At 36.0% G+C, this 26,597-nt stretch overlaps 2 protein-coding genes across 6 annotated transcripts in view; both read right to left on the bottom strand.

Moving 5' to 3' along the window:
• The window catches only part of LOC136031589 (Bardet-Biedl syndrome 5 protein-like), a 40,278-nt gene extending 21,977 nt beyond the window's left edge, over positions 1-18,301 (bottom strand). Inside the window, exons 1-2 of the mRNA XM_065711257.1 lie at positions 18,192-18,301; positions 1,826-1,974 (exon numbers count right to left, since the gene is read on the bottom strand). Of these exons, the coding sequence (XP_065567329.1) occupies positions 1,826-1,974; positions 18,192-18,250 (208 nt within the window). The 5' untranslated portion in view covers positions 18,251-18,301. The remainder of the gene's footprint in view (positions 1-1,825; positions 1,975-18,191) is intronic.
• Positions 18,302-25,497: 7,196 nt separating this feature from the next.
• The window catches only part of LOC136031463 (kynurenine formamidase-like), a 106,386-nt gene continuing 105,286 nt past the window's right edge, over positions 25,498-26,597 (bottom strand). For all 5 annotated transcript variants that reach the window (XM_065711080.1, XM_065711081.1, XM_065711084.1 and 2 more), the window contains one exon: positions 25,498-25,705. In XM_065711080.1, the coding sequence (XP_065567152.1) occupies positions 25,574-25,705 (132 nt within the window). In that variant the 3' untranslated portion in view covers positions 25,498-25,573. The remainder of the gene's footprint in view (positions 25,706-26,597) is intronic.

Below are 26,597 nucleotides of genomic sequence, written 5' to 3'. Positions count from 1 at the left end.
AGTTATTTGGCTTTAGTCTATGGACTTTTGTACCTATTTGTACTGATCGCTCTTTACTTGTAGTTTGTTGTCAACAAATATTTAGTGTTAACATTTTATTTAATACTTTGAAGACTTTGTTCCAAGTCGACGAGTGCGAATTGTAATAAATTATGTATAGTTTATTCATAGGAAAATAATTCCATTTGTTTATGCAATTGCATAGTTGTAAACCAATATTAAAGTAGGAGACAAGTATTTTTCCACGTTGAGGGAAGTGGGAGCTTGCAAATTCATAATTTGAATTTTGAAACTTACATTTTGAATCTTGTAAAATATCATTCAAATAACTATGACACAGACGGGGAGATTTTGAAATCTTACTTCAGTGGAATTAACGGAGGAGTGTGATTGACCATGTATTTCCAAAATTTAAATAATGAAATTACAATCCTTGACACTCTCCAGCCTTCCTTTTTGATGATTATCACCACTACTTTAACTTCTCTACATTTTAAGGAGTATTTTGTACAAATTGAAAATGTCTTTCATTTAGAAGGCAAATGAATAGTTGAGTATCTTTTTATGGGAATTGAATACAAAATAAATTTTTTAACTCAAAGTAAGGAGCAGCATTAAAATTAAAACGAATAGAAACAATTCCGTATATGAGGGAGGCTGTTCTCTTCTCAAATCCTCATTAGGGTTTTTAGTACCTTAAAAAAGGATTTTTTTTTGCAATTCAACAGCTACCGTGTTTCAGCAGTTATTCTTAAAAAATTAGGACACAAAGTAAAGCTTTAGCGTAATGAGTGAGGGGTTTAGATGACGGCAATCTCTAGATAGAGGTATCTAGATCCTAAGCCGTTTAGTATTTGTATCCCTTCCCAGCCCCATGCTATAAATTACTTTCAGGAGATACTTGTTTCGGAACTATCATACTGAACAAGTGTTCGCTAAAAATACTCGCAAAACTAATTCAGAAAATTTATTTGAACGTAAGTCACATTTACAAGAATCAAGTAAAGCCTAAATATGATATCATATTTGCCACACTGACAATGTTGGGTCAAAATTGTCATATAGCAAATATTTTTAAGACGGTCATTTGTTTTAATTGTATCGAAATGGCTGCAATTTTTAAACAAAATGCCCATACTTGGGAGAAGATTTTTTTTTAATATGCATATCATTGTACTCCCTACAAATTAATCATTATAAACACGCTAAAATGCATATGCAGTTAAAAAGGGGCAAAGATGAAATTAATGAAATGTATTTTTTCACGTGAAAGGGAAATTTCAAGCGAAGTTAAAGTTCACAACTAAAATTTTTTCACAACTAAAAGTCACACATTTTTCCTTCGGATTCATTTTCACCTCAGATACGTAACCATAGAGGGAGGGGGGTCACAAAGCGCATATATGTTATGTTTTATAGTCACTTCTATAATTATTGATCGTTTTGATATATTTCACTTCTTAAAATAAACAGATACCATATATATATATGAAGTTTAATGTTCTATTCACTAAAATGACAAATAAAAAATTTCAAGAAAATAATCAACTTTTGAGTACAATGGGATTGTTTATCCAGTGCTTTTCAAGACATCTTCAATCGTCAATAGTAAAAAAAAAATACAAATTTGAAGAGTTGAATTTATTCTAGTGAACTTCAAATTAAACTTTATCGTAAAGACTCGAAGGTTAAGATGGGGAGCAGCCCCATCGCCCTATTGAAATAAAGGACAGTTTCTTCTAATATTTTGCTTTGATGTCATTTTTAACTGTTATGGATGAGAAAATTTAGTCTTTTTACCATTTAATAAGAGCTTATTGCTTACATATATTTGACCTTGTATTTTTTTCAGAATGCCATATAATCCTCAGATTTGTCACCATAAGAACACCACTAATACTTGTATTTCCTTTGGAGTCTTCAACTCTTGACCTTCTACAGATTATAGTTTCCCCATCAATAGGTTTCAGGCTCCTACAAAGATATTATTTAAGATATGATTAACTTAAAACACCAATCAACAAAGAAAACTAAGAGACAGGGACAATTTGCACCAGAAAAGATAAATAAAGCAAAATCAAATTAATATTTTCTGATATTTAAGCAACAAGCACCAAATTCTTCAACAATACATCCAATGCTTACATCACAGATTATTGCTGCTCACATAGATTTGTCACTTCAATTTTAGTCCTAACTGTTGATGATATCCAATGACATGAATATGTCATTGGTATGAAATGTTGAGGTTGTCGAACTCAATCAAAGCGCGGACAGAGCGTTATCTATTCCAATGACGATGCGCTGTCAAGGTAGTTTTATTAGACAGACAATATAATTGAGGAACACGTTGGCCCACGCATTTTGCCAGGGGTGAGATATCCGGTGAAAGCTAATAGATAATATGTGCCTATAAGTTAAATGTGATACATGAAGTGCCTCTGAAATTATACTCGGCATATTGTTATGTACTTAAAAAAGCCAACGTTTTCCAAGTCATAATATCTATGTTTGCCAAGAAAAAGGTTTCATGGAATAAATATTGATCAAATATTCTTCATCTCTGTGCATGTAAGCAAATGAATGTAATTCTTGTTAGCCACTCAAAATATTTTTGCAGTTAGACAGTAACTGTTCATCTTTGGCCCGCACATTACCAGTTTATCCAAAATATATTTTTCCAAAAAGACAGGAGCTAAGAGGTATATCCCAATCCAATTCATATAAAATATGAAATGTCTAAGTGAATCAACTACAAAACAAGTTATTTATTAATATGATGTTTCCAGATTTAAGATGCTAAAACTGGATCTCTTGGTGGGATCTCTGAATACCAACTTTCCAAAGCCAATTCACTTTTTGCATGGGTAGCACTAATGTGTCTTCTTTTCTTTCTTTTTTTCTACCAGGGATAGTGGAATACACGAATATCATAAAGAAATGCTTAATGGCTTATTTAAAAACTATTGCTTATATCTGCATGGTCTCTATAAGTCCCACCATCTGCAAGTACCACATGGCACTAAAAATGGTACTTTTGGTGCTACTTGTCAAGTAGAAAGACTGGGACATAAACAAGTCAGATGGGACTAGGTCTAGGCTGTAAGGTGGACGTGGCAGCAATTCATACCGGAACTATCCCAAACCTTCTTCTTTAACGTGTAAAGAATGTGCAGGGTAGTAACGGAAGAGGATTTTGCAACGGAACTTTCCTGGACAATTCTTTTCCTGTGAGCTAATTCTGCTCACAATTTCCTCAAAACTTTTACATTATGGACTCACATGATAGTTCTTCATCCTATGAAAAGTCCAAAAGTACAACTCCTTTCTGTTTAAATTTTTGAAAAGGGCATTTTAATTAAATACCACATATCACCATCATTAAAAAAGTGTACTCAAAACGGACCGAAATTACAATAAATGACCCAATCGAACTCAGAACAAGCAGAAATTAACATTAGTAGGACTGACAACCCTCACGCCATCTCAAGTCCAGAAAATTATTTGTACTTTACTGAAAAAGAAATACATATGAAGTGTTTTCACTTTTACTCTTTAAAAATTAAATAAAAACAAGTTTTTTTTAAATGAAAGTAAGGAGCAACATTAAAACTTAAAACGAACAGAATATACTCCGTACATGAAAGGGGCTTTTCCTCCGCGATGCCTCGCTCTTTACGCTAAAGTTTGACTCTTTCACACAACTCTACTTTTTAAAACAATAAAACAACTTTAGTGTAAAGAGCGAGAGGTTGCGGAGGAAAAGCCCCTTTCATATACGGAGTAATTTCTGTTCGTTTAAGTTTCAATGTGGACATTTCGGATCTTGGCTCTCCGCACATAAATTTGCATATTAATTTTTTTTTCGACTAAATGGCTTTCTTATAGTTTTAATCGGAAGATTTTGAGAAAAAAGGAGCTAGGGAGGAGGCCTAGTTGCCCTCCAATTTTTTGATTACATAAAAAGGCAACTAGAACTTTTAATTTTTTACGAAAATTTTAATTAAAAAAAAAATATACGTAACTTACGAATTAACTTACGTAACGATCTTCTATATTTGTATGTTTTTATTGCGTATATGAGGGGGTTCACCCTTCGTCGATACCTCGATCTTTACACTAAAGCTTAAATTTTGTCCCAATTCCTTAAGAATGACCTCTGAATCACAAAGGCCGTAGAATAAATAGTTGAAATTACTAAAAATACTTTAGCGTAAAGAGTGAGGTATTACAAGGAGGTAAACCCCTCACATGCGTGACAATTTTTGTTCGTTTTAAGTTTTGATGCTGCTCCTTACTTTCAGTAGAAAAAACTTTTCATATTTATTTTTTCATTGTTTTTTTTTCAAATAATGCTAGAAAACCCTGCGCCCCATTCATTGAAATTCTCTTTCCGCATGAGAAGTTCCTGCATGGAAATATCCTCTCACGTAAACCCCAGCCTCAACTCTCCCCCCCTCTAAACCAAAAAATCCCCCCTGAAAACACCTGTACACTTCCCAGTAACCATTACTATATGTAAACATAGATCAAAGTTAGCAAGTTGCAGTCCCTCCCACGGGGACTGCGGGGGATTAAGTCGTCCCCAAAGAAATAGTTAATAAGTTATTCGACTATGGTGAATAAAATGTCTATCTCATAATTTTGATCCGGTGACTTTGGGGAAAAAATGAACGTGGCAGGGGGCATAGGTGCCCTACAGTTTTTTGGTCACTTAAAAAGGGCACTAGAACTTTTAATTTCCGTTAGAATGAGTCCCCTCGCGACATTCTAGGACCACTGAGTCGGTACGATCATCCCTGGGAAAAAACAAACAAACAAATAAATAAACACGCATCCGTGATCTGTCTTCTGGCAAAAAATGTGAAATTCCACATTTTTGTAGATAGGAGCTTGAAACTTCTACAAAAAGGTTCTCTGATACGCTGAATCTGACGGTGTGATTTTCTTTAAGATTGTATGACTTTTAGGGGTTGTTTTCCCCTATTTTCTAAAATGAGGCAAATTTTCTCAGGCTCGTAACTTAGCTCAAGCTTATATATTTCAGCATTAAAATACGATTCTTTTGATGTGGCTATTGGTATCAAAATTCCATTCTTTAGAGTTTCGGTTACTATTGAGCCGGGTCGCTCCTTACTATACCTTGTTACCACGAACTGTTTGATAAGTCAAAAATTATTAATACTTCAAAGATTAAATATCAGTACATGGGTATTAAACTGACAGTGTACATTCATTTGCTTTTCTTTTTTTCAGTATTAAATAATAAAAAAACAAGTTTCTTTAACTGAAAGAAAGGAGCGACATTGAAACTTAAAATGAACAGAAATTACTTCGTATATGAAAGGGGGTGCTTCCTCATCAACGCCCCGCTCTTTACGCTAAAGTGTGACTCTTTCTCTCAATTCTTCTTTTTAAAACAGTAAAAACTTTAGCGTAAAGAGCGGGGCGTTGATGAGGAAGCAGACCCTTTCATATACGAAGTAATTTCTGTTCGTTTTAAGTTTTGATGTCGCTCCGTACTTTCAGTTAAAAAATCTTTATTTTTTATTTAATTTCTGAATGTTTTTGAATCAATGCACGTTTTGATTTTGGCTCTCCGCTGAGGAAGAATTAAAACGAAATTTGCATATTTTTTTTTTTTTACTAAATGGCTTTCTCATAATTTTGATTGAATGATTTTGAGAAAAAAGAGCGGGGGAGGAAGCCTAGTTGCCCTCCGATTTTTTGGTTAATTAAAAAGCCAACTAGAACTTTTAATTTTTTACGAATCTTTTTATTAGTATAAGATTTACATTACTTATAAATTAGCTTACGTAAAGAACTTTTGTATTTTCATGTTTTTATTACATAAACTAGCTGTTGGGGTGGCGCTTCGCGCCACCCCAACACCTAGTTGGTGGGGGCGCTTCGCGCCCCCCAAGCCCCCCCGCGCGCGTAAGTCGTTACGCGCCATATTAGTTACGCGCCATATTAGTTACGCGCCATTGTAGTTGTGTCCCTGTGTCCCACCTGTGAATATAGATAGATTTATATATGTGTTTCAAACTACGTAAAAATTGCGAATATACAACATTCTTGGCTTTCCCATTGTCTGTCCATATACAAAGCCGTATGTACTAATAATGACGTCATATGCAAACGCTCTTTTTACAAACAAACAAACATGCATACACACAACTCGTTTTTATATAGATAGATAGATAGATAGATACAATACAAATTAACTACGTAAAACTTGTGAATATACAACAGTCTTCGCTGTCCCATTGTCTGTGCGTATAAATAGATTGTCAGGTTTACCGACCCTCAAAGATGCAACATACAATTGTACATTGGTAAAGCAATCTGTATTAAGATCTATACCGCATTTTTCTAGTGATTGCCCTTGAGCTTTGTTGATGGTGGTTGCAAATGCTAATCGAATTGGGAATTGCAATCTTTTAAATTGAAAAAGCAGATCCGTTGGAATCATGGGAATGCGAGGAATAAGAACAGCCTCACCCTCATAAGGCCCTGTCAAGATTGTGGCATCTATTAGGTTTTCCATTGTTTTTTTTTTACGGCAAGTCGCGTGCCATTGCAAAGCTTTGGTGGGTTGATATTTCTTAAAAGTATTATTGGTACGCCTATTTTTAGTTGTAGCAGGTGTGGTGGACACCCTGAAGGATCTATGGAATTTAAAAATTCAGATGGATAATTAACCGCTTCATTTGGTTCCGAAATACAAATTAACTGCGTAAAACTTGAGAATATACAACATTCTTCGCTGTCCAATTCTCGCTGCATATAAATAGATTGTCAGGTTTACCGACCCTCGAACATGCAACGTACAATCGTCCATGGGAAAAACAATCAGTATTAAGATCAATACCACATTTTTCTAATGATTGACCTTGAGCTTTGTTAATGGTGATTGCAAATGCTAATCGAATTGGGAATTGCAATCTTTTAAATTGAAAAGGCAGATCTGTTGGAATCATGGGAATGCGAGGAATAAGAACAGCCTCACCCTCAAAAGGCCCTGTCAGGATTGTGGCCTCTATTAGGTTTTCCATTGTTTTTTTTACGGCAAGTCGAGTGCCATTGCAAAGCTTTGGTGGGTTTATGTTACGTAACAATATTATTGGTACGCCTATTTTTAGTTGTAGCACGTGTGGTGGAAACCCTGAAAGATCTATGGAATTTAAAAATTCAGATGGATAATTAACCGCTTCATTTGGTTCCAAAACTGTGTCGACTGACTTGTAAAGGACTGCCTGGTCTTGAATCTTGGTCAAAACAATATTGTTGATTTCGTGGACGTCTATATTTTTGGGTGCGAGAATCGCTCTTTCACTTAGCCATTTATTATTTTTATAATTTTTTAGAATATTCGGAAATACTTTTTCAATCAATTCATTTTTGGACGTCACTAAATTTCAGAAATCAGCAGGTAGTTGTATACGTCCTGAAATTGAGTCTACTGGGAGCTTTCCGTTTCCCATTGCCAGCAATTGATCTGAAAATGTTTGACCAGAGTCATCGTTTTGCAATCGGACACGCATATTTGTAGTTAATTTTAATGTTTTTACGTGTGCCCATAAATTAGAATTTTTCAGGCAAGCATTCATTTCGTCTGCAGGAGTTGATCTAGGTATTATAGGTAATGTTTGCCTGAAATCTCCCGCAAGCAATATTAAGGTGCTGCCAAAGGGTTTCGACTTCCCTCGCAAATCTTTCAAGCATTGATCCAGAGCCTCGAGCGATTTTTTGTGTGCCATTGTGCACTCATCCCAAATAATAAGTTTGCATTGCTGCAATACTTTACCCATCCCAGATGATTTGGAAATATTGCACGTGGGAGTTTCTGTAGAATGCAAGTTCAGAGGCAATTTCAAAGCGGAATGAGCAGTTCTTCCACCAGGCAGCAATGTTGCGGCTATTCCGGACGACGCAATTGCCAACGCTATATCATTTTTAGATCGAATTGATGCCAGAATCAGTTTTATCACAAACGTTTTACCAGTACCTCCTGGCGCATCCAAAAAGAAAATTTCTCCAACGTTGTTATCGACACAATGCATTATCGTATCATAAATGTCTTTTTGTTCCGACGTTAACTTGGAAATGTTATTTTGTACATACGACAATAAATCACTCGTACTGTAACTTTGTTCACGATCCAATTCTACACATGTCGAAACAGCAGCGATACGGTTAGGTGAAGGCATTCCCAAACCCTGAAGAGGTTTGTTTGCCATACTTATGCAAATATCTTCTATAACAACTAAAGTGTAGTTATAAATTTCTGGTGTAAAATCAAAAGTCATGTCTGACGTCTCTAACTGTTTTCGATGAAGTATATCTTCGGACATTTTTGACTTATATTTTTCCCATAAATCTGTAGGAGCTGATGGAGAGCAAGTTGTTAAAATGATGCCAAACAATGCACGAATTTGACTTGGGGTTGACGTTTCGCACGCGTCATTGATGCAGTTATCCCAGTGTTGGTCATTCTCCAATAAATTCAGAGCTTGGCATGCACTACGGTAAGTGTCATGTATAGTACCATTTACAGTCCTCAAATACTCAAAGGATGTCGGACCGGGTACATTCACCAAAAGCAGGCGTAGAAAGAAGCATTCATGTTGATTGGGGTGAACGGTGTAGAGTCTTCCTATCGTGGTATCTTTGAAGATGGTAGGTTGGCCGTCGACTGACTTACCCTGTTTTCGACGTTCAAATACTTTATTTTTAGTATTCCACGTGTAATACGAAGGCACTTCAGTATACAGCAGTTTTTTCGCAAAAGAATCATTTTTGCAAAGCGAAAAAAAAGCTGTTAATGTTGTATCCGGTGGATTCAGGACTCTTTGTTGCACGTTGGTTTCCGTGAAATAAACACGTTGACCATTCTGTAAATGTACCGCTAAGTGAACAACAGCTGGACTACGTTCATGTATCGGAAATGAAAGAATTCGCCAAACAGCTTCATTACTGCTTATGTATCTTCCAGCCTGATATTCTACGATTTCATCGAAATCTTTGATTTCGGACTGCAAGCCAAAAACTGCCATGTCACTGCCTTTGTTGACGTATTTACATATATATTTGATTGCCCTTACGGAGTTACAGTATTCAACGTTTATGTGTGCATTAAATGTTTTTGATAATAAAGGGGAATATGGAACAACCCACTGGTTATCTACTTCGATGGTGGTACCGTTACGCTTCTTTATTATTGCTGTTTTACCGCCATCTTCAGTAGATCTTCTTCTATATTGTGGGTAACCATCATTGCCAGTAATTGTTTTGGGTACTAAAAGTCGAGGATATTGCTTTGTGCACCTTCCTTTGGCCATGTATGGTGAATTTTCGTTCAGTGCACCGCAAGGTCCATGTATCATATTTTTTACAATAATATCATGTAACCCCTTATCGACATTTTTATCAGGTATTTCAGCGGAAATCACATCATCAATTTCGTTTGAAGTAATTTTTTTATGTAGCCAGATTAGTATATGTGCGTGTGGCAAATCTCGTTTTTGCCATTCCACTGAGTACATCCAGCATCGCACTGACCCAAACACTTCATGTTTTACAAGGTAGTTTATCAGTGATTTCAACTTTTGCCGGAAGACACGTGCCGTAATGTCATGCCTATGAACCGCCGATTGTCCTTGAAGTAAAAGCTGCAGTATCTCGTCCCAAGATTGATTACATGTAAATGTAATAAATAAATCTGGACGACCATAGAGACGAACATACGCAATAGCATCTTGAGCATATTCATGCATATGACGGGGACTGCCAACATATGACGAAGGTAAAATTGTTAATCTTCCAACGTTTGTGGTATTACCGTCATTTATAACTGCATCTCGCAAATGAATGTATTGTTCAGAGCGGAGCTTGGTCTGATTCAGGCGGATATATAGCAAACGTTCTGATTCAATTTTAGCATACATATCAACCATAAATTGGTGAAACAATTCACGGCATTTTAAAATATAATTTTCTTCATCCTGCCGAATCATTAGTCTATAGGAATAATAATGCATTGCACTGCATTTCTTATTCATTTCTTTGTTAGTGGCTGGATTCATCAATTTAATATTAAAGTGATAGCCGTCGGCTCCATCCCAAAAAATGATAGGATATTGTAGGGCATCGTAGCATCGATGAGTTTCAGCAATTCTTAACAACTGAGCGTTTCGCTTATGTAGAATAATATCTCGAGGTAAAAACTGATCACCGACCATAACGATTGCCACTTCGTCGATAGTCGGAGCATTGTATCTACGCACATGTTGGCCAGGAGGCGTTTTGTCAGCGGAAATAACAATTTTATGAGTATCAGTAGGCATCAAATCGATGGCTGTTTTGAACAGACGCACTAACTTATTATTTTCGTGGAAAAGATGTTGCAATTGGGAAACGATTGTCCTTTCAACATTGGGAGAAATTTCGCAACGTGCATTCAATTCAGAATTTCTATCACTGATGAAGTACAATTGTAAAAATTTATGATTCTCGCCTGAGAATGGTAGAAGGGACCCTGCTTTATGATAAATTTGCCCTTTTACTTTGAAAGTAGACATAAATTGATCTGGATTTTCGATTTGGGCTCCAAACGACGTCATTTGGAAACATGAGTTGTATTGTCTGATTTTTGACAAAAAACGCTTAGATTCTGACGTAGTTCCAGTAAGGAAAGTCTTCAATGGCTCTGGTGGTGCAGCCAATAGAGGAAGTTTAACTTTTCCTGAGGCGCAACACATTCCCATTGTTTCACCATTGAATTTCAAGGCCTTGCAATAGGGACAAATTTTAGACATTGTCCCGATTTGAACACATCTACTCAAGCTATAATCATCGACTGGGTTGTACCTGAATGCCAGGCGATAACTTTCAGATTGCTCTGATTCCTCGGCACGCTTTCTTTTCTTACTTTCTCTATCAGCAGCAAGCCTGTTTCCCTGCTGGTCTTTTGATTCCTCGGCACGCCTTCTTTTTTCACTTTCTCTTTTAGCAGCAAGTCTGCTTCTGCGTTGCTCTAGTAGTTCCTCGGCACGCCTTCTTTTTTCACTTTCTCTTTTAGCAGCAAGTCTGCTTCTGCGTTGCTCTGGTAGTTCCTCGGCATGCTTTCTGTTCTTTCTTTCTCTATCAGCCTCAAGCCTGTTTCCCTGCTGGTCTTTTGATTCCTCGGCACGCCTTCTTTTTTCACTTTCTCTTTTAGCAGCAAGTCTGCTTCTGCGTTGCTCTAGTAGTTCCTCGGCACGCCTTCTTTTTTCACTTTCTCTTTTAGCAGCAAGTCTGCTTTCGCGTTGCTCTGGTAGTTCCTCGGCACGCTTTCTTTTCTGACTTTCTCTATCAGCAGCAAGTTTTTTGGCATAGACTCTTTGAGCATCTTCATCAGTCATTATAAACTTAAGCATTAATAGAATTCTACGCGAACATACGTCTTATATAACTTGAATGACGTCACGCCTTCAAAGCAAAAATGATGGCAACTAATTTCATGACGTCAGCCGAAACATGACGGCGAACATATGTCTTATATAACTTGAATGACGTCACCTTCAAAGCAAAAATGATGGCAACTAATTTCATGACGTCAGCCGAAACATGACGTCACCTGATCCATCCACAGATCCACACACAGACAACTTATTTTTATATATATAGATGAGGGGGTTCGCCGCCTCGTCAGTACCTCGCTCTTTACACTAAAGCTTAAATTTTGTCCCAATTCATTAAGAATGACCCCTGAATCAAAAAACCCGTAGAATAAATAGTTGAAATTACTAAAAATACTTTAGCGTAAAGAGAGAGGTATTATGAGGAGGTGAGCCTCTCATATGGGTAATAATTTATGTTTGTTTTAAGTTTTCATGCTGCTCCTTACTTCCAGCTGAAAAAACTTTTTCATATTTATTTTTTCATTGTTTTTTTTTAAATAATGCTAGTAAATCCTGCGCTCCCTTCATGGAAATTTTCTTCTCCCATGACAAATTCTCGATGGAAAGTTCCCCCAGCATAGCTCCCTCTTCTCAACCCCTCCCCCTAACCAAAAAAATCCTCCTGAAAACGCCTGTACACTTCCCAATAACCATTACTATATGTAAACACTGGTCAAAGTTTGTAACTTGTTGCCCCTCCCACGGAGACTGTGGGGGATTAAGTCGTCCCCAAAGACATAGTTATAAGGTTTTTCGACTGCACTGAATAAAATGGCTATCTAAGAATTTTGATCCGTTGACTTTGGTAAAATAATTAGCGTGTGAGGGGGCCTAGGTGCCCTCCCATTTTTAGGTCACTTAAAAAGGGCAGTAGAACTTTTTATTTCCGTTCAAATAAGCCCTCTCGCAACATTCTAGGACAACTTGGTCGATACGATCAACCCTGGGGAAAAAAAAACAAAAAAAAACAACAAACAAACAAATAAACACGCATCCGTGATCTGCCTTCTGCGAAAAATACAAAATTCCACATTTTTGTAGATAGGAGCTTGAAACTCTTACAGAAGGGTTCTCTCATACGTTGAATCTGATGGTGTGATTCTCGTTAAGATTCTATAACTTTTAGAGGGTTTTTAGAGGCCCCTATTTTCTAAAAAAAAAGCGCAAATTTTCTCAGGCTCGCAACTTTTGATGGGTAAGATTAAACTTGATGAAACTTACATATTTGAAATTAGCATTGAAATTCGATTCTTCTGATGTATCTATTGGTATCAAAATTCCATTTTTTAGACTTTTAGTTAATATTGAGCCGAGTCGCTTCTTACTACAGTTTGTTACCACGAACTGTTTGAAAGTGCAACTTATGTTCTGTCTTGGGAATGTATGGAGATTGTCAGCTCCACACATGTTAATTTCAGCTTGTTTTAAATTTTACTTGGCTATTTATTGTAATTTCTGTTCGTTTTGGTTTTCATTTATTTATTGATTTGTGGTAGTTTTATGCTTGGTAGATTATTTGATTTCACTTTTGCTCATTTTTGATTTGATGGAGTTCTTTACTATTCTTTCAAAAACTTATTTTACGGAAAAGTTTTTAGCATTAATTATTTCAATAACCGCAAGGTCATTGAACGCCATACAGAAATAATGGATTGATTTATCAGGTCTCAGGAGTTATACAACCAACACAAAGTATTATATACTTTTAAATAGTAAAAAATACTCTTTAGTTACTGGATTACTGGAAATGAACACCAAATAAGTCATTATATGAACTCTGAAAATTTGGTTGTTTCTCTCTATAGAACGGAACATTTCAGGCTAATCCTCAAAAAAGCTAGTCCTAGTACTCTCAAAATGGCCTCATTTCGGAAATGTCTACTCTACAAACTGATCATGAAATATACTTTCCAGAAACAAAATGAGATCTAGTCATTAGACTGAGATCATTGTGCAAAGGTGGTACCAAATTAAACTAAAAAAAATAATAAGCATTAAAAAGCATTTTTTTAAGCATTAGAATGCTTTTAAATGTCCTTAATCGGTTTTCTTTTGCTGTGTCAAAACTCCTATATTGTTTTGTGTTTTCAGTAAAGCGCTAATTTTCCATAATCATACAAACGTAGGGAAACATCATCAGTCGGTTTATTTACACTAGTTTTATCGATATATATTAAACTGGCTGTAAAGTAATAATTTTTGTTCCTTTAAAGTTTCAACTTTGCTCTTTACTTCCCTCAGAAAAACTTTTTTTAATGAATCTAGGAAAGAACAAACCACTGCGAGTCCGGGAGTGGGTTCACTCAAATATGACATCATACCCTGTCAAAAAATACGGAATGTATCTTTTTTAAAATTGATTCTGATTCTGTAAGTATGTGTTGTTACAAACTGATTTATTTACTTACTAAAGTCACTAGCTATAATAATCTCTTTTCAAATCAGCCCTTAAAAGTCTCCATGATAATTCCGCAATGATAATGGTAAGAACGAAACACATCACTGCTTCCCGTGCGAAAAGATAATTTTCTTTCTTCGTCAAGATGGGGAGCTGAAATTTCCCTAAATTAGACATTCGGCTGCGGTAATTTTAATGGTGCTTAAAAGTCTCTATGATAGTTCCGCAAAAATAATGATAAAAAGGAGACACATCACTACTTCCCTTGCGAAAAGGTAGTTTTCTTATTTGGTCAAGACGGGGAATTGAAATTTTCCTAAATTGGACATTCGGCTGCGGTAATTTTAATGGTGCTTAAAAGTCTCTATGATAGTTCCCCAAAAATAATGGTAAAAAGGAGACACATCACTACTTTCCTTGCGAAAAGGTAATTTTCTTTGTTGGTCAAGATGGGTAACTAAAATTTCCTTAAATTAGTCATTCAGCGGCGGTGATTTTAATGGTGCTTAAAAGTCTCTATGATAGTTCCGCAAAAATAATGGTAAAATGGAGACACATCACTACTTCCCTTGCGAAAAAGTAATTTTCTTAGTTGGTCAAGACGGGGAATTGAAATTTTCCTAAATTGGTCGTTCGGCTGCGGTAATTTTAATGGTGCTTAAAAGTCTCTATGATAGTTCCGCAAAAATAATGGTAAAATGGAGACACATCACTACTTCCCTTGCGAAAAGGTAATTTTCTTAGTTGGTCGAGACGGGGGATTGAAATTTTCCTAAATTGGACGTTCGGCTGAGGTAATTTTAATGGTGCTTAAAAGTCTCTATGATAGTTCTCCAAAAATAATGGTAAAATGGAGACGCATCACTACTTCCCTTGCGAAAAAGTAATTTTCTTAGTTGGTCAAGACGGGGAATTGAAATTTTCCTAAATTGGTCGTTCGGCTGCGGTAATTTTAATGGTGCTTAAAAGTCTCTATGATAGTTCCCCAAAAATAATGGTAAAAAGGAGACACATCACTACTTTCCTTGCGAAAAGGTAATTTTCTTTGTTGGTCAAGATGGGTAACTGAAATTTCCTTAAATTAGTCATTCAGCGGCGGTGATTTTAACGGTGCTTAAAAGTCTCTATGATAGTTCGAACCCAGCTGCAAAAACACATTTCTCGGCTCCGAATTTTATTCCGGTGAGGAGAGTATGCAAAAGCATTTTCATAGCAATCCAAGTAAGAAGAAGAAGAAGATAGAAGTATACAAAAATTTTTACATTCTTTAGGCAAGTTTGGGTTTTTCTCTAAAATATAACTTCAAAAAATATTAAAACTATGACACGGTGAATGGACACATTTAAAACCAATGATTTGAATAATTAAATTTTCTTATTTTTTTCTTTTTTGTAGGATCTACAGTTGTTGACTTGTCGCAAATTTGATTGTTTGAATTGCAGCTATAGGCTTTTCGCAAAGTGACAGGGAAGGTATGCCTCAAAGATAAAAATGAAAGCATTTGAGCCTTAATGCAAAAGACAAAAACATTTTTAAAAACTATTTTGTCTGCTTTCAAAAAAAAACGATAAAAAGAAACTGTTAATGGCTAAGTAGGTTTGGTTCACTGTTGGTATAAAAAAGCAAAAACACATGTTTTTTATCCCAACATCTCCTCCTTTGAAATATAAAATTCCAAAAGTTTCTCAAGAAGTTGCAGATGTGCCATTTTGATATTCTTGTTACTTAGTTTCTTTTAATTTATCTCTGTCTCTCCACTCCAGCAAAATTTCGAGGTTCACTTGCCCGCTCTTAACATACCTTGAATAGTTCATCTCGATCTCCTTAAGCTATTCCTTAGGTAATGCAGACATGTTATTTTGGTAATATGGGTACATATAGTTTCTTTCGGTATACGGCACTGCTTCACTGAAGGTAGATTCTAATGCAATAGAAATTCCGAGTGCCAAACATTTCAAACAGATTAGAGACCAAATCTTTAGACCCTTACCCTATTCCCCTTCCCATACTCAAAATTTAATGTCCACTTCTTCCTCCTGCAACACTCCCTGAAAGTATTATTTTGATCTACCAAAGCCATTTCTATGATATTCTATTTGTGACATTTTAACCACCTGGCAACACATAGTGTCTTTTAATTCACCTCGCTTCATGGCCCTGAATGGGTTTTAGGTCCCTTAGGGAATTATAGTGGGAACATGTTTAGGTGAATAAAAGAAAAACAATGTCCCCCCACCCTCTGCTCTCTCCCCTCAAGTTAAAACTCGAGGTCCCTATTCCCCTCAACGCTCTCTCAAAGTTTCAACTTGGTGCTCTAAGATATTCCAAATATATTGTAAACGCTTTATTTTGACAACCTTACACGATATATTGCCTTTTGATTTACTTCGCTACTAAGAGGTGAATGAACTTAGCTTACGAATGGATTCATAGTGCAAAAAAGACATGGTGGAGTGCAGATGCGAAAATATTAACTGCCCTCCTCCCCCCACCCCGCCAACATAAATATTTAAGCCACTTACCTCTCTCCACTTTCTTCTCCTGTACTACCTTAAAGTTTAAACTCCATCCCCTCGTCGGTTCCAGGAATATGGAGTATTTTAATAACCTGGCTGCAATTAGGGTTTTTTGACTTATCTCTACCATCTTCCCTAAGTCATAGTTAAGAGTCCATCTGCCTCCACCCTCAAAATTCCCTCGAAGTTTCAGCTTGGTACCCCAAGTGGTTCCCAAGATATTGCAGAAATACCATTTTGATTGCTGGAAAAATCACAGCGTGTTTAGATTTACTACACTGACGACATTTTAGGTCCCATAGGACCTTGCCGTGCATGAATATTATTTCGTTTGAACAAAACAAAAATTGTTTTGCCAAATCCACTCCCCAAACACCAACTTTAAATTTTCCTAGCCACACCCTCCAATATCTTTTCTACAAAACTGCCTGAAAGTTTCCGCTCCTTCCCCCTAGCCATCCTCAAGATGTTTCTGACATTACTATTTTGAAGACCTGGATACACATAGTGTAGTTCGATGAACCTTTGCCACCCCCAAGTCAAAATATAAAAATTACTTGACATTTCTACCCTCCAGAAGTCCCTCACAGTTTCAACTCGATCCCTTTAGTCACTTCTCAAAATATTTCAAATAACTTGAAAAGCCGGGTGGATATAGTTTCTTTTTGATTTACTTGGGTACCCATGGTGTTTCCAGAGCTTAATTTTGGGAAACATGAGAATCTTTGCCTAGCAGACAATCCGTAAGAGCTCACTCAAAATACAGCTGATCATGAACAAAATAGTTTTTGAGACATTTCCTGGCACCTTGATATTCCCCCTCCCCCATACCCCAACAAAATGTAATGACTTATTTTCTAAAGAATGATCTCTGAAAGTTTCAAGATAGTCTGACATCTAGGATCAAATATGCCTCCCTTGTCCATTATTAAAGCAAAACAATGGGTAATTTGTATAGCTTACTGCCCTTTGTTCTTGGACTCTGGGGGTCACGGTATCCCTAGAGATGTATTTGTTGAACCTTTTGAACAAAACTGCTTTCTCAAGATTTTGATTGGAGGATTTTGTCATTGTGCAGGGGGGAGGGGCACAAAAAAGGGACAGAAAAAGGACTGACTGCAATCCAACTGCGGTCACTGCGTTTACAGTCTTGCGTGAGAAGCGTATATTTCTTTGTAGCACCCTCTAGTTTCAATAAAAAATATATTGGAGGGTTCGACTGAAGTCACCATGTATAGGAACTGGTTAGACTTTGTTATAAGATCGCAGTTACAGCAATGAGTGATAGCCAGCACGTTTGATTATGGCAGAAAATTTTATACCTCATCTTTATCTATCAGAACCATTAGTGGTCTTGTGGCTTGTTTGATGATAAATACGAGTATCATGTCATATCATATTACCTTTGTCTAATCATTCTTTTGTTACAGTAGGTACTTGGTATAACTCAAGTCTTTTTTTTCTTTTTTGAATTGGACTTCAATTGTTAACACGAATTCGCTCAACCATTTTTCTTACGCTATAATGCAAGTGGTTTTAACAAATAAATCCAATTAACGAAGAAAATAACTATCGTGGAATAGGATGTAAAGTGCCAGAACTATTTCCTGCGAGGCTGAACCAGGTTAAAATGCTTGAATAACACATTCTAATTATGTGAAAGTTATTTTAGAAAAAAGGAGTTTATACAAAGTAGACAACATTTCCATTGAGACTGAAGAACACCAATCCTCGACGGAAAAATAATCATATATCATCAGATAACTGAATTTGGGTCCAAAAGAAAACAAAAACAGCTTAACTACATCTTATTAAAAAGTTATAATAACTCACAAAACTGAGATGTCAAATCTAATTTCTCTGTCTTGCCAAGTTCTATCTGCTAGAGTCATATTTTTTCAATTTCTTTCACTTAGCCACAGGAAATAAATTGTGTATTTTTTAAAGTATCTAAGCAACGACTATGTTTAATTTCAAAAGTAGATGGGGTTATTTGGATTCACCGGCACTTTTATATACGTATAGCCTTATACATAAGAAATACTTTTATAAACGAGACAAATAATATCAAAAGTCTATTCGTGGATCATACTCGATGGAAGAAGTATCATAGAGAAGGGAAGGTGATTTAAGCCCCTCTCCCGCCCACTCTACTTTGTCATGAGATACAGTAAAAAAAAAAAGAAAAAAAAAAAAAAAGAAGGTAATTGAGTCGGCAAGACTGTGTTGTAAAACGAGGTTTTGCTAAAATCTTGACCTTACAATATAAAATTTCTATCACAGCAAACCTCGAAAAGTTTGTTATCATGCCCAAAAAATTGAAAAACTTTCAAAAACTCATGTGAAGGATGACGGATACTCCTAATTTTTCTAGTTCTATGTGACAGCAAGTGGTATTGTTCTCAATTTTTCAGTCATATATGGTCCATAATTTGTGTTTTGAAGTTCATTGTGCGTGATAGAGGTTTAAAATTTTATATAAAAATTTTATTAAATTTTATAGGAAAGTAATCGGATTACCGACACTTCTTGACAAGTAAGGTCCTTGCATTGGTCCCGCAGTGTGTTGCTGCAACCGGGTTCGATCCCTGGGTCTCGTATCACCAAGCTAAGGTAAAACCCACTGCACCACCCCACAGGACCAGAAATTTTATCCAGCGGGGAACAAATCCTTGTTCTCCCTCGAGACAACCTGGGAGCTCTATTGCACCGTTTTTGGAACATTTTAGAGTTTCTGGCACAATGCGGTAAATTAAAAAAAATTTGGTTCAATTCAAATTTTCGGAAACATTTTGGTTTTATTCGCTTTGTGTATATGAAGTACTATTTCCATATATGACTTTTCTTAAACATAATTTAACAGAAAACAAGTAACGTCAATTGCAAAAAGCAATAAGAAATTCTACAATGAATGTAATATAGGCAACATAGGCCTTTTGTTTCATTATAAGAGGGTCTATAGTGAATTAATTTTCTTTTAGAAATGGTGTAAATCAGTATTGTAAATATATTTTTTGTCGTTTTCAGAATTTTATAGTGTTTCCTTCTGGAAAGGCTACCCTTAAATTTTTATCGTTTCTTCCAGTCCAGCATAAACTCGGCTTAGAATTAAAGCCTATTAGTATTAGTTACACTTTTGCCTCTAAATACATGCCAATAATTCCAACAAGAATGATCACCCATTAGCTAACCTTACTATGATCCTCTTCTAATTTTCTTTTAACGACCAAGCAAGTTGCACTACCCCAGAGGTGCCATTTGGGCCAAATCTTGGGGTGGGCATGAACTCCATCTGCCCCCCCCCCATCTGCCTCTCAGCACCCGTGCATGGTGTGTTGCTTGAAAATCTACTGTAACCAAATAAGGAACTCAGCCACACTGACCTATAAGATTAATTATAACAACGAAGAATACAATCAACGAGGTTAAGTGATTAAACTGAAAGTTGAAAATTCAACCAGACTACAGGCTGGCATTCCTCAGCGAGAAACTTTCTTATTTAAGTAAACAATACGACGTCGGTGAAAGTAACCTTCATTTTTATGCTGAGGGTTGTAACCAAAATCTCAGTTTTCCTTCAGCAGAAATCTTCCAGATCAAATATATTTGGAAAAAGGAAAAACATAACAAGATTTAAAAAAATGTAACAACATTCAAGGTAACAAGGGGAACCGCCGAGCTTTCGTCTTTGCAAAATCGTCAACAAGCTGGTTGTAGTCCAAATTTTTTACTAAATCCTTCTCTGCAAATATCAAAAGGAGGTGACTGAGACAATCATCTCCTGTTGTAGACTGCAGGTAGTTTTTCACTATTTCTAGGCTAGAAAACAAACGCTCATTGCTCGCTGTTGTCTCAGGAAGTGTGGCAGCGATACCAAGTACTTTAATTCCTTCTGAGTAAGCCACTGGTAATCCCTGAAAATGGTCGACAATGTCTAGAAAGTTTTCCGGCTTATTTTCCTCATTTAGCAAGAAACGCTTGGCAATACCAGCTTGAGATTCGAGAAGAATGCTGTCGATATCCAGCTCGCCGTAAAGAGAAGAGAAACGCTTGAGCAGTTCTGTGTCCATAAACTTGGTTGAGCTTGGATCCAAGGCTTCCCGCGTACTCGGCACTGGCAAGTTATCTGTGAACCTTCTGTCAAATTCGGCTAGTAGACGGTCAAAAGTTTTGAAGTATTCTTGCTTCATTTCATCCGCCAAAGTAGTAGTCCAATTTCCAAATTCGATGAAATTCTTTCCTAGCGTCAAAGTTGTCACAATTTGTTTCCAATGCTTGGTGATCTTTTGAGTTCTTCAAGGTCGTCCTTTCTGACCAACAGAGGAGGGTCTAGTCGCGGGTCCATTCACAGCAGGTACTTCAATTTCGAGTTCTGTTGCAAACTCTTTAGCCTTCTTGAAAAGCAATACAAATGAAGCTTCTGAACGCAGGTCGGTGAGCTTGCTTCTTGTGGCCTGAATCAGGGTGCGCGATCGAGAAATAACCAAGTCGATGGTGACGGCATGGAGCTGCTGAGACAGCGATTTCGTCGCTCGCATAATTGCTTCTATGTAGTGCAATTGGAAGATAACAAGGAACGATTCCATCAAGGAATGATAGGCCAGGAACTGACCTATTTTAGTCTATGAACTTAGAGGAATTACTGCAAATATTCAGAATTTATAATATTAATATAATCATCTAGGAAATGGGCAATTGACAGAACTTGAGAATTTAATAATGTATCTAACTTGCTTTCAAAGTTTACAATGGTTAATAGCAAATAGTGTTATTATTATGGCCGACAAAGGGCCCTTTTTAGTGGAAGCTTGGACCCCCTGAAAAATCTGGGGCGGGCATTTGCCCACCCCTGCCCCCCCCCCAAATGGCGCCTCTGCACTACCCTAGTTTTTAAATGGCCAACAGAAAAGGAAAAGTCAGTTTCCACTTTTTTTCATTTTCTATATGTTTTTTTTAAATATAGGCTACCATATTTTAGCAGCATAGAAAAAGATGAGTTAAAGTAATAGCTCATTCAAATTGCATATTTTCTTGAAATAAAACGATGAAAAAGTTTTCTATTATGGGTTGAGCAGGCTTTCCATTGATAGTATTCAGCCTTTTCACTTCGCCTCAATGTAAAAGATGAGTTGGACTGTTGCAAGTAGTTTCTATAAATATTAAAAAAAAACAAGTATTTTCAACTGAAAGTAAGGAACAACATTAAAACTTAAAACAAACAGAAATTATTCTGTATATGAAAGCGGTTATCCCCTCCTCAATGCCCCGCTTTTTACGCTGAAGTTTGACTCTTTGTCACAGTTCTACTTTTTAAAACAATAAAAAAAATTTAGCGTAACGACCGGGACGTTGAAGAGGGGACAGCCCCTTTCATATGTGGAATTATTTCTATTATTTTAAGTTTTGACGTTGCTCCGAACTCTCAGTTGAAAAAAAATGTTTTTTATTTATTTTCTGATTGTTTTTGAATTCAATGTATGTTTTGATTTTGGCTCACCAAATATGAATATTTAAAACGGAATTTGCATACTATTTTTTAATAGGCCTAAATTTTTTTATTTATTTTCTCCTTGTTTTTTTTTTAAGCAATGCTAGAAAATCCTACACCCTATTCATGGAAATTCTCTTCTCTCGTGATAAATTCCTTCATGGAAAAATCCTCAAACGTAACCCCCCCCCCCCCGCCCAATAAGAAAAAGTCACCCTGAAAACGTCTGTACACTCCCCAATAACCATTGCTATATATAAACAATGGTCAAAGTTTGTTTATACATAATACTATGCTGAGCTATATATAAAAAACTATGCTGAGCAAAATGGCTTTCTCAAAATTTTGATCCGATAACTGGGAAAAAATGAGCGTGAGTGGGGGCCTAGGTGCCCTCCAGTTTCTTTGGTTACTTAAAAGGGGCAATAGAACTTTGATTTCCGTTAGAATAGGCCCTCTTGCGACATTCTATAACCATTGGCTCGATACAATCACCCTTGGAAAAAAAAAATAAACTCGCATCCATGATCTTGTCTTCTAGAAAAAAAAACAAAATTCCACATTTTTGTAGATAGGAACTTGAAACTTCTACAGTAGGGTTCTTTGATACGTTGAGTCTGATGGTGTTATTTTCGTTAAGATTCTATGACTTTTAGGGGATGTTTATCCTTTTTGATAAAATAAGGCAAATTTTCTCAGGCTCGGAACTTTTGATAGGTAGGAATAAACTTGATGAAACTTATACTATTAAAATCAGCACAAAAAGGCGATTCCTTTGATGTAACTATTGGTATCAAAATTCTGTTTTTTAGAGTTTCGGTTACTATTGAACCGGGTCGCTCCTTACTACAGTTCGTTGCCACGAACTGTTTGGTATCTTGTAATAGCTTGGTTTCGATTATACATCATGCAGTAGCTCTTTTGAGTCAGAAACTGAAATGTCAGGGAATATATTTTGTAGTACCCTGTTTGCAGGTTAGATCAGCCATACTCTTGGCTGGTTATAAAATTTTGTGTTTACAATCTACTAGTACTACTACTATTGCTACAGTTTACTGCGAAGGACAAGCTGTGCAGACATCAGCACATTACATTCAAATAGGCAATGGTAATTTTTTGATATTGTGATGTCTGCAAAGTGGGGAGGAGGTGGTTGAACCAGGAAAATTTGAAACGGATATGAAAAGCCAGAAAGTTGAGTTTATTTCAGCCTGAATAGATTCTGCAGTAAATTTTAGAATGGTGCTTATTGGGGAAAAGGAGACATCTTTCATTAATTGATTAATTTCATTAATGAGGCCTCCGATAATATCCATCAACATAGATTTTTAAAGGGGACTTGTCTCCCACTTGGCTGGTGGGAAAAGTATTATTCTGAAGTAGAATTATTTGCTGTTTCTTCCAAATTCAGAGCTAGCAAAACATATGTTTGATAAGTTTCACATTTAATTAATATTTAAATGATTTATACAATGCATGAAGTACCAGAGCTGGTTCTTTATTCTTAATTGTAGTCCGGGTTGATGTGGCTCAATTACTTTCACAGTGCTTGTTTGAAGTATTCCTAATTTCAGTATGCTAATTATAATAATTTTTTTCAAAAAGCATTTTGATTGAATTTTATAGTTCAGGTTGATGTGGCTCTATTACTTTCATAGTGCCTGTTTGAAGTAGTCCTAATTGCCATTATAGGTAATTACATTAACTTTTTTTTCAAAAAATCATTATGATTTGATTTGCAGGCAAATGAAACCCAATAATCTTAATTCTTAATAAGTCATTGCAACCAGTAGGCTACTATTGAATTGTAGGTTATTGTTTTTAAGAATGTCACATCTTACTGCAACAGCTTCAAGACTAAGTGAGATTGATCCCAGATGGGCTAAGCATATACTTATTCATTTTAGTTTGATGACTTACTATAATCCTACTTTAGATTTCGTTTCAATTTGTTTAGAAAATAATTAAACAGGACTGTAGGTTATTATTTATCCCAGAAGAACTTAATCTTGAAAAATAAACAAAGGATGGAAAACTACCATTATTGACTATAATCAGTTTCTCTTCCTTCTTGGTTTTGAGCAGGATTGAATGTGGCATCAAGCATTTAGTCCCCTTTTTTCTTTATTAGTGTTTAATATTATAGATTGTCTTAAGCTATAAGAAAGGCTGTCATGTTTGGGGGGAGGGCTGACTCCCCCAGTGTTTTGGTCACTTGGTAAAATTGTGATGCGGTGCACAATGATTTTTCCAACACCACTAAAATTCTTTGTTCCGTTAAATAGAGACGACTAACTACTGACATGTTGACTCGGAGATCTGTTCGAGTTTTAGTTTATCGAAAACTTTCCTCTCTTTACTTTTTCTAGTGATATTAGCAAAAGAAAAAGGATTTCTGTCGAACGTAGGTGCGATGCAAAGAAATCTCCACGAATATTAAAATTGGTTCATTCGTAGCTCTTCAGTTTATTCCAATATTTCGTCTTTGAAAAGGAAACTGACTTAGAATAAAACATACAGGGACAGAAGATGGACGATGCAGTTCAACTAGTCGTCCTTTGGTCTGGTTATCTCCTTAAAAGCTATGGGTGTTAGTCAGATGGGCCAAACAACCCCATTTCTTCTATTTAAAAAGTTCTTCTATTTAAAAAAAAATTTGCTCAGTTTAACAGCAACACGAAGTAACAGTAACACGAAGTAGAGAAGCCTATGTTAATCTGCTATATTCAAGCAGCCTTAAAACACTAGTTTTTCATAGGGTAATTCCTCGCAATCACCAATTCTTTCTCACTGTCATGTGCTTCTTGTAACTCAGTCTAAAATTGATTGTTATAAATTTAAGTACTATACATAGCTGAAATCCATTGGTATCAGAAAAGAAGAAAGTGATTCTCATAAATGTTTACCCAGTGGACCACTTAAGTAAATTCAATTTGGTGTGAATATAGAAAGAATTTTATTACAGAAGATGCAAAGAGTCATCTTCTGGTTCACTATCAATCGAAAAAAGTTTCAACCAATTAATTTTCGAATACTAAGTAATTAGAATGCATTGTCTGTAGCTTCTGGCGCTCGCAACTCTCATTATATAGGTAGATTATAAGTTCTTGACACTAAGTTATTGGCCTTCTTACTTTATTCATTATTCGCCTTAATGCCCGAAATTTCGAAAGAAAGAATCAACCCCAACGATCAGCTTCGAGAACACTTTCAGAAAATTTTACTGAAACCTTCTTCTAAAAAGCTTTTAGCGGTTGGGACGGCTATTTTGTTAAGCTGAGAAAGTCTATAGAGGCAATCTTCATATCAATCTATGAGGTTGCTACTGCCTTGGGTTTATTCTTCCTCCTCTTGCCCTAGAACTTTTTCTCAGTTTTCAGCGAAATCAGTCAAACATAACTGCCGGCGAGCGTCGCTAAGTGATGCGAGTGGCAAATTTTAACCTACTATTCAGATGGTAAAACTAATCTCTTGTGGTACAACTTGGGTTGCCAAACTCGTACAGTACATCTCAAGCCTCAGAAACGCTGGACACTATCGTTTCCAACATCCACAGCTTTAATTGTATTTTTTGAACTGCTGAAAAATGATATAAGATGTTGGTTTTCCATCCACTTAGTAGTTTGATTTCATGGTAATTTATTCGGTCAATAAAACAAAGCTGATCAATTTTATTGCTAAATTTAGAATATTTGTTTGGTGAAAGGCTGCATCTTAAATAAAAAGCTCAGCTAAATGCCAATTTGACAATTTCTTGTGACAGAAGGTAGCCAAAATTCCTAAGATCTTCAACAATGTTAAAATGATCGTAGCCATTAAAAATTTTAAGCTCTGCAGCATATCCTTTCTCCAGCAGCAACTATAAAAAAAATGTTATATTAGCGTATAATGAGCAAAATATAGTCATTTCACATCTCTACTTTATAAACCATTTTTAAAAAACAATAATTAAAAAATTAAAATTAATAAATTAAAATTAAAAAAAGATTAATACCACTCCCAAAAAATTCTATTTTAACTGGATACACTTACACTCCTTGGATTTAGTTGAACTTTAAGAGCAGCAGTAGTAAAAGAAGCAGTCCCCAAAGTTTGAACTGAATACCCCCAGTCATTACTGGGATAATGCTGAAATTTGCCAGCAGAATCACCATGGTCGAGAACCTTTTACAGGAGGATTACAGTGCCCCACATTGGATAACAAGCAAAATCACATGTTTACATGCTGGATATCCCCAATTTGAAGTGTTTTTCCGGCAGTTAATTAAAAAAAAATATATCCATATAAAAAAATTTTCAAAGAAAAGTAGAGCTCCATTAAGTCAATAATGAGCACAAATAAAGTCAAATGATCTTCCAAGCGTAAAACAACAACAGACCATTGTCAACAAATAAATGAAACTCAAAACGAACAGAAATCAAACAGTTCATGGCAATGAACTGTAAGTAAGGAGCGACCTAGCTCAATAGTAACCGAAATTCTAAAGAATAGAATTTTGATACCAATAGATGCATCAAAAGAATTAGATTTGTATGCTAATTTTAAATATATAAGTTTCATCAAGTTTAGTCTTACCCACCAAAAGTTACGAGCCTCAAAAAATTTGCCTTATTTCAAAAAAGGGGGAAACACCCTATAAGAGTCATAGAATCTTCATGGAAATCACAACTTCAGATTCAGCGCACCAGAGAACACTACTGTAGAGGTTTCAAGCTCCTTTCTGCAAAAATGTGGAATTTTGTATTTTTTA

This window comes from Artemia franciscana, chromosome 9 (assembly GCF_032884065.1).
Source record: "Artemia franciscana chromosome 9, ASM3288406v1, whole genome shotgun sequence".
Taxonomy (NCBI): Eukaryota; Metazoa; Arthropoda; class Branchiopoda; order Anostraca; family Artemiidae; genus Artemia; species Artemia franciscana.
This window is presented reverse-complemented; position numbering and strand designations above follow the sequence as displayed.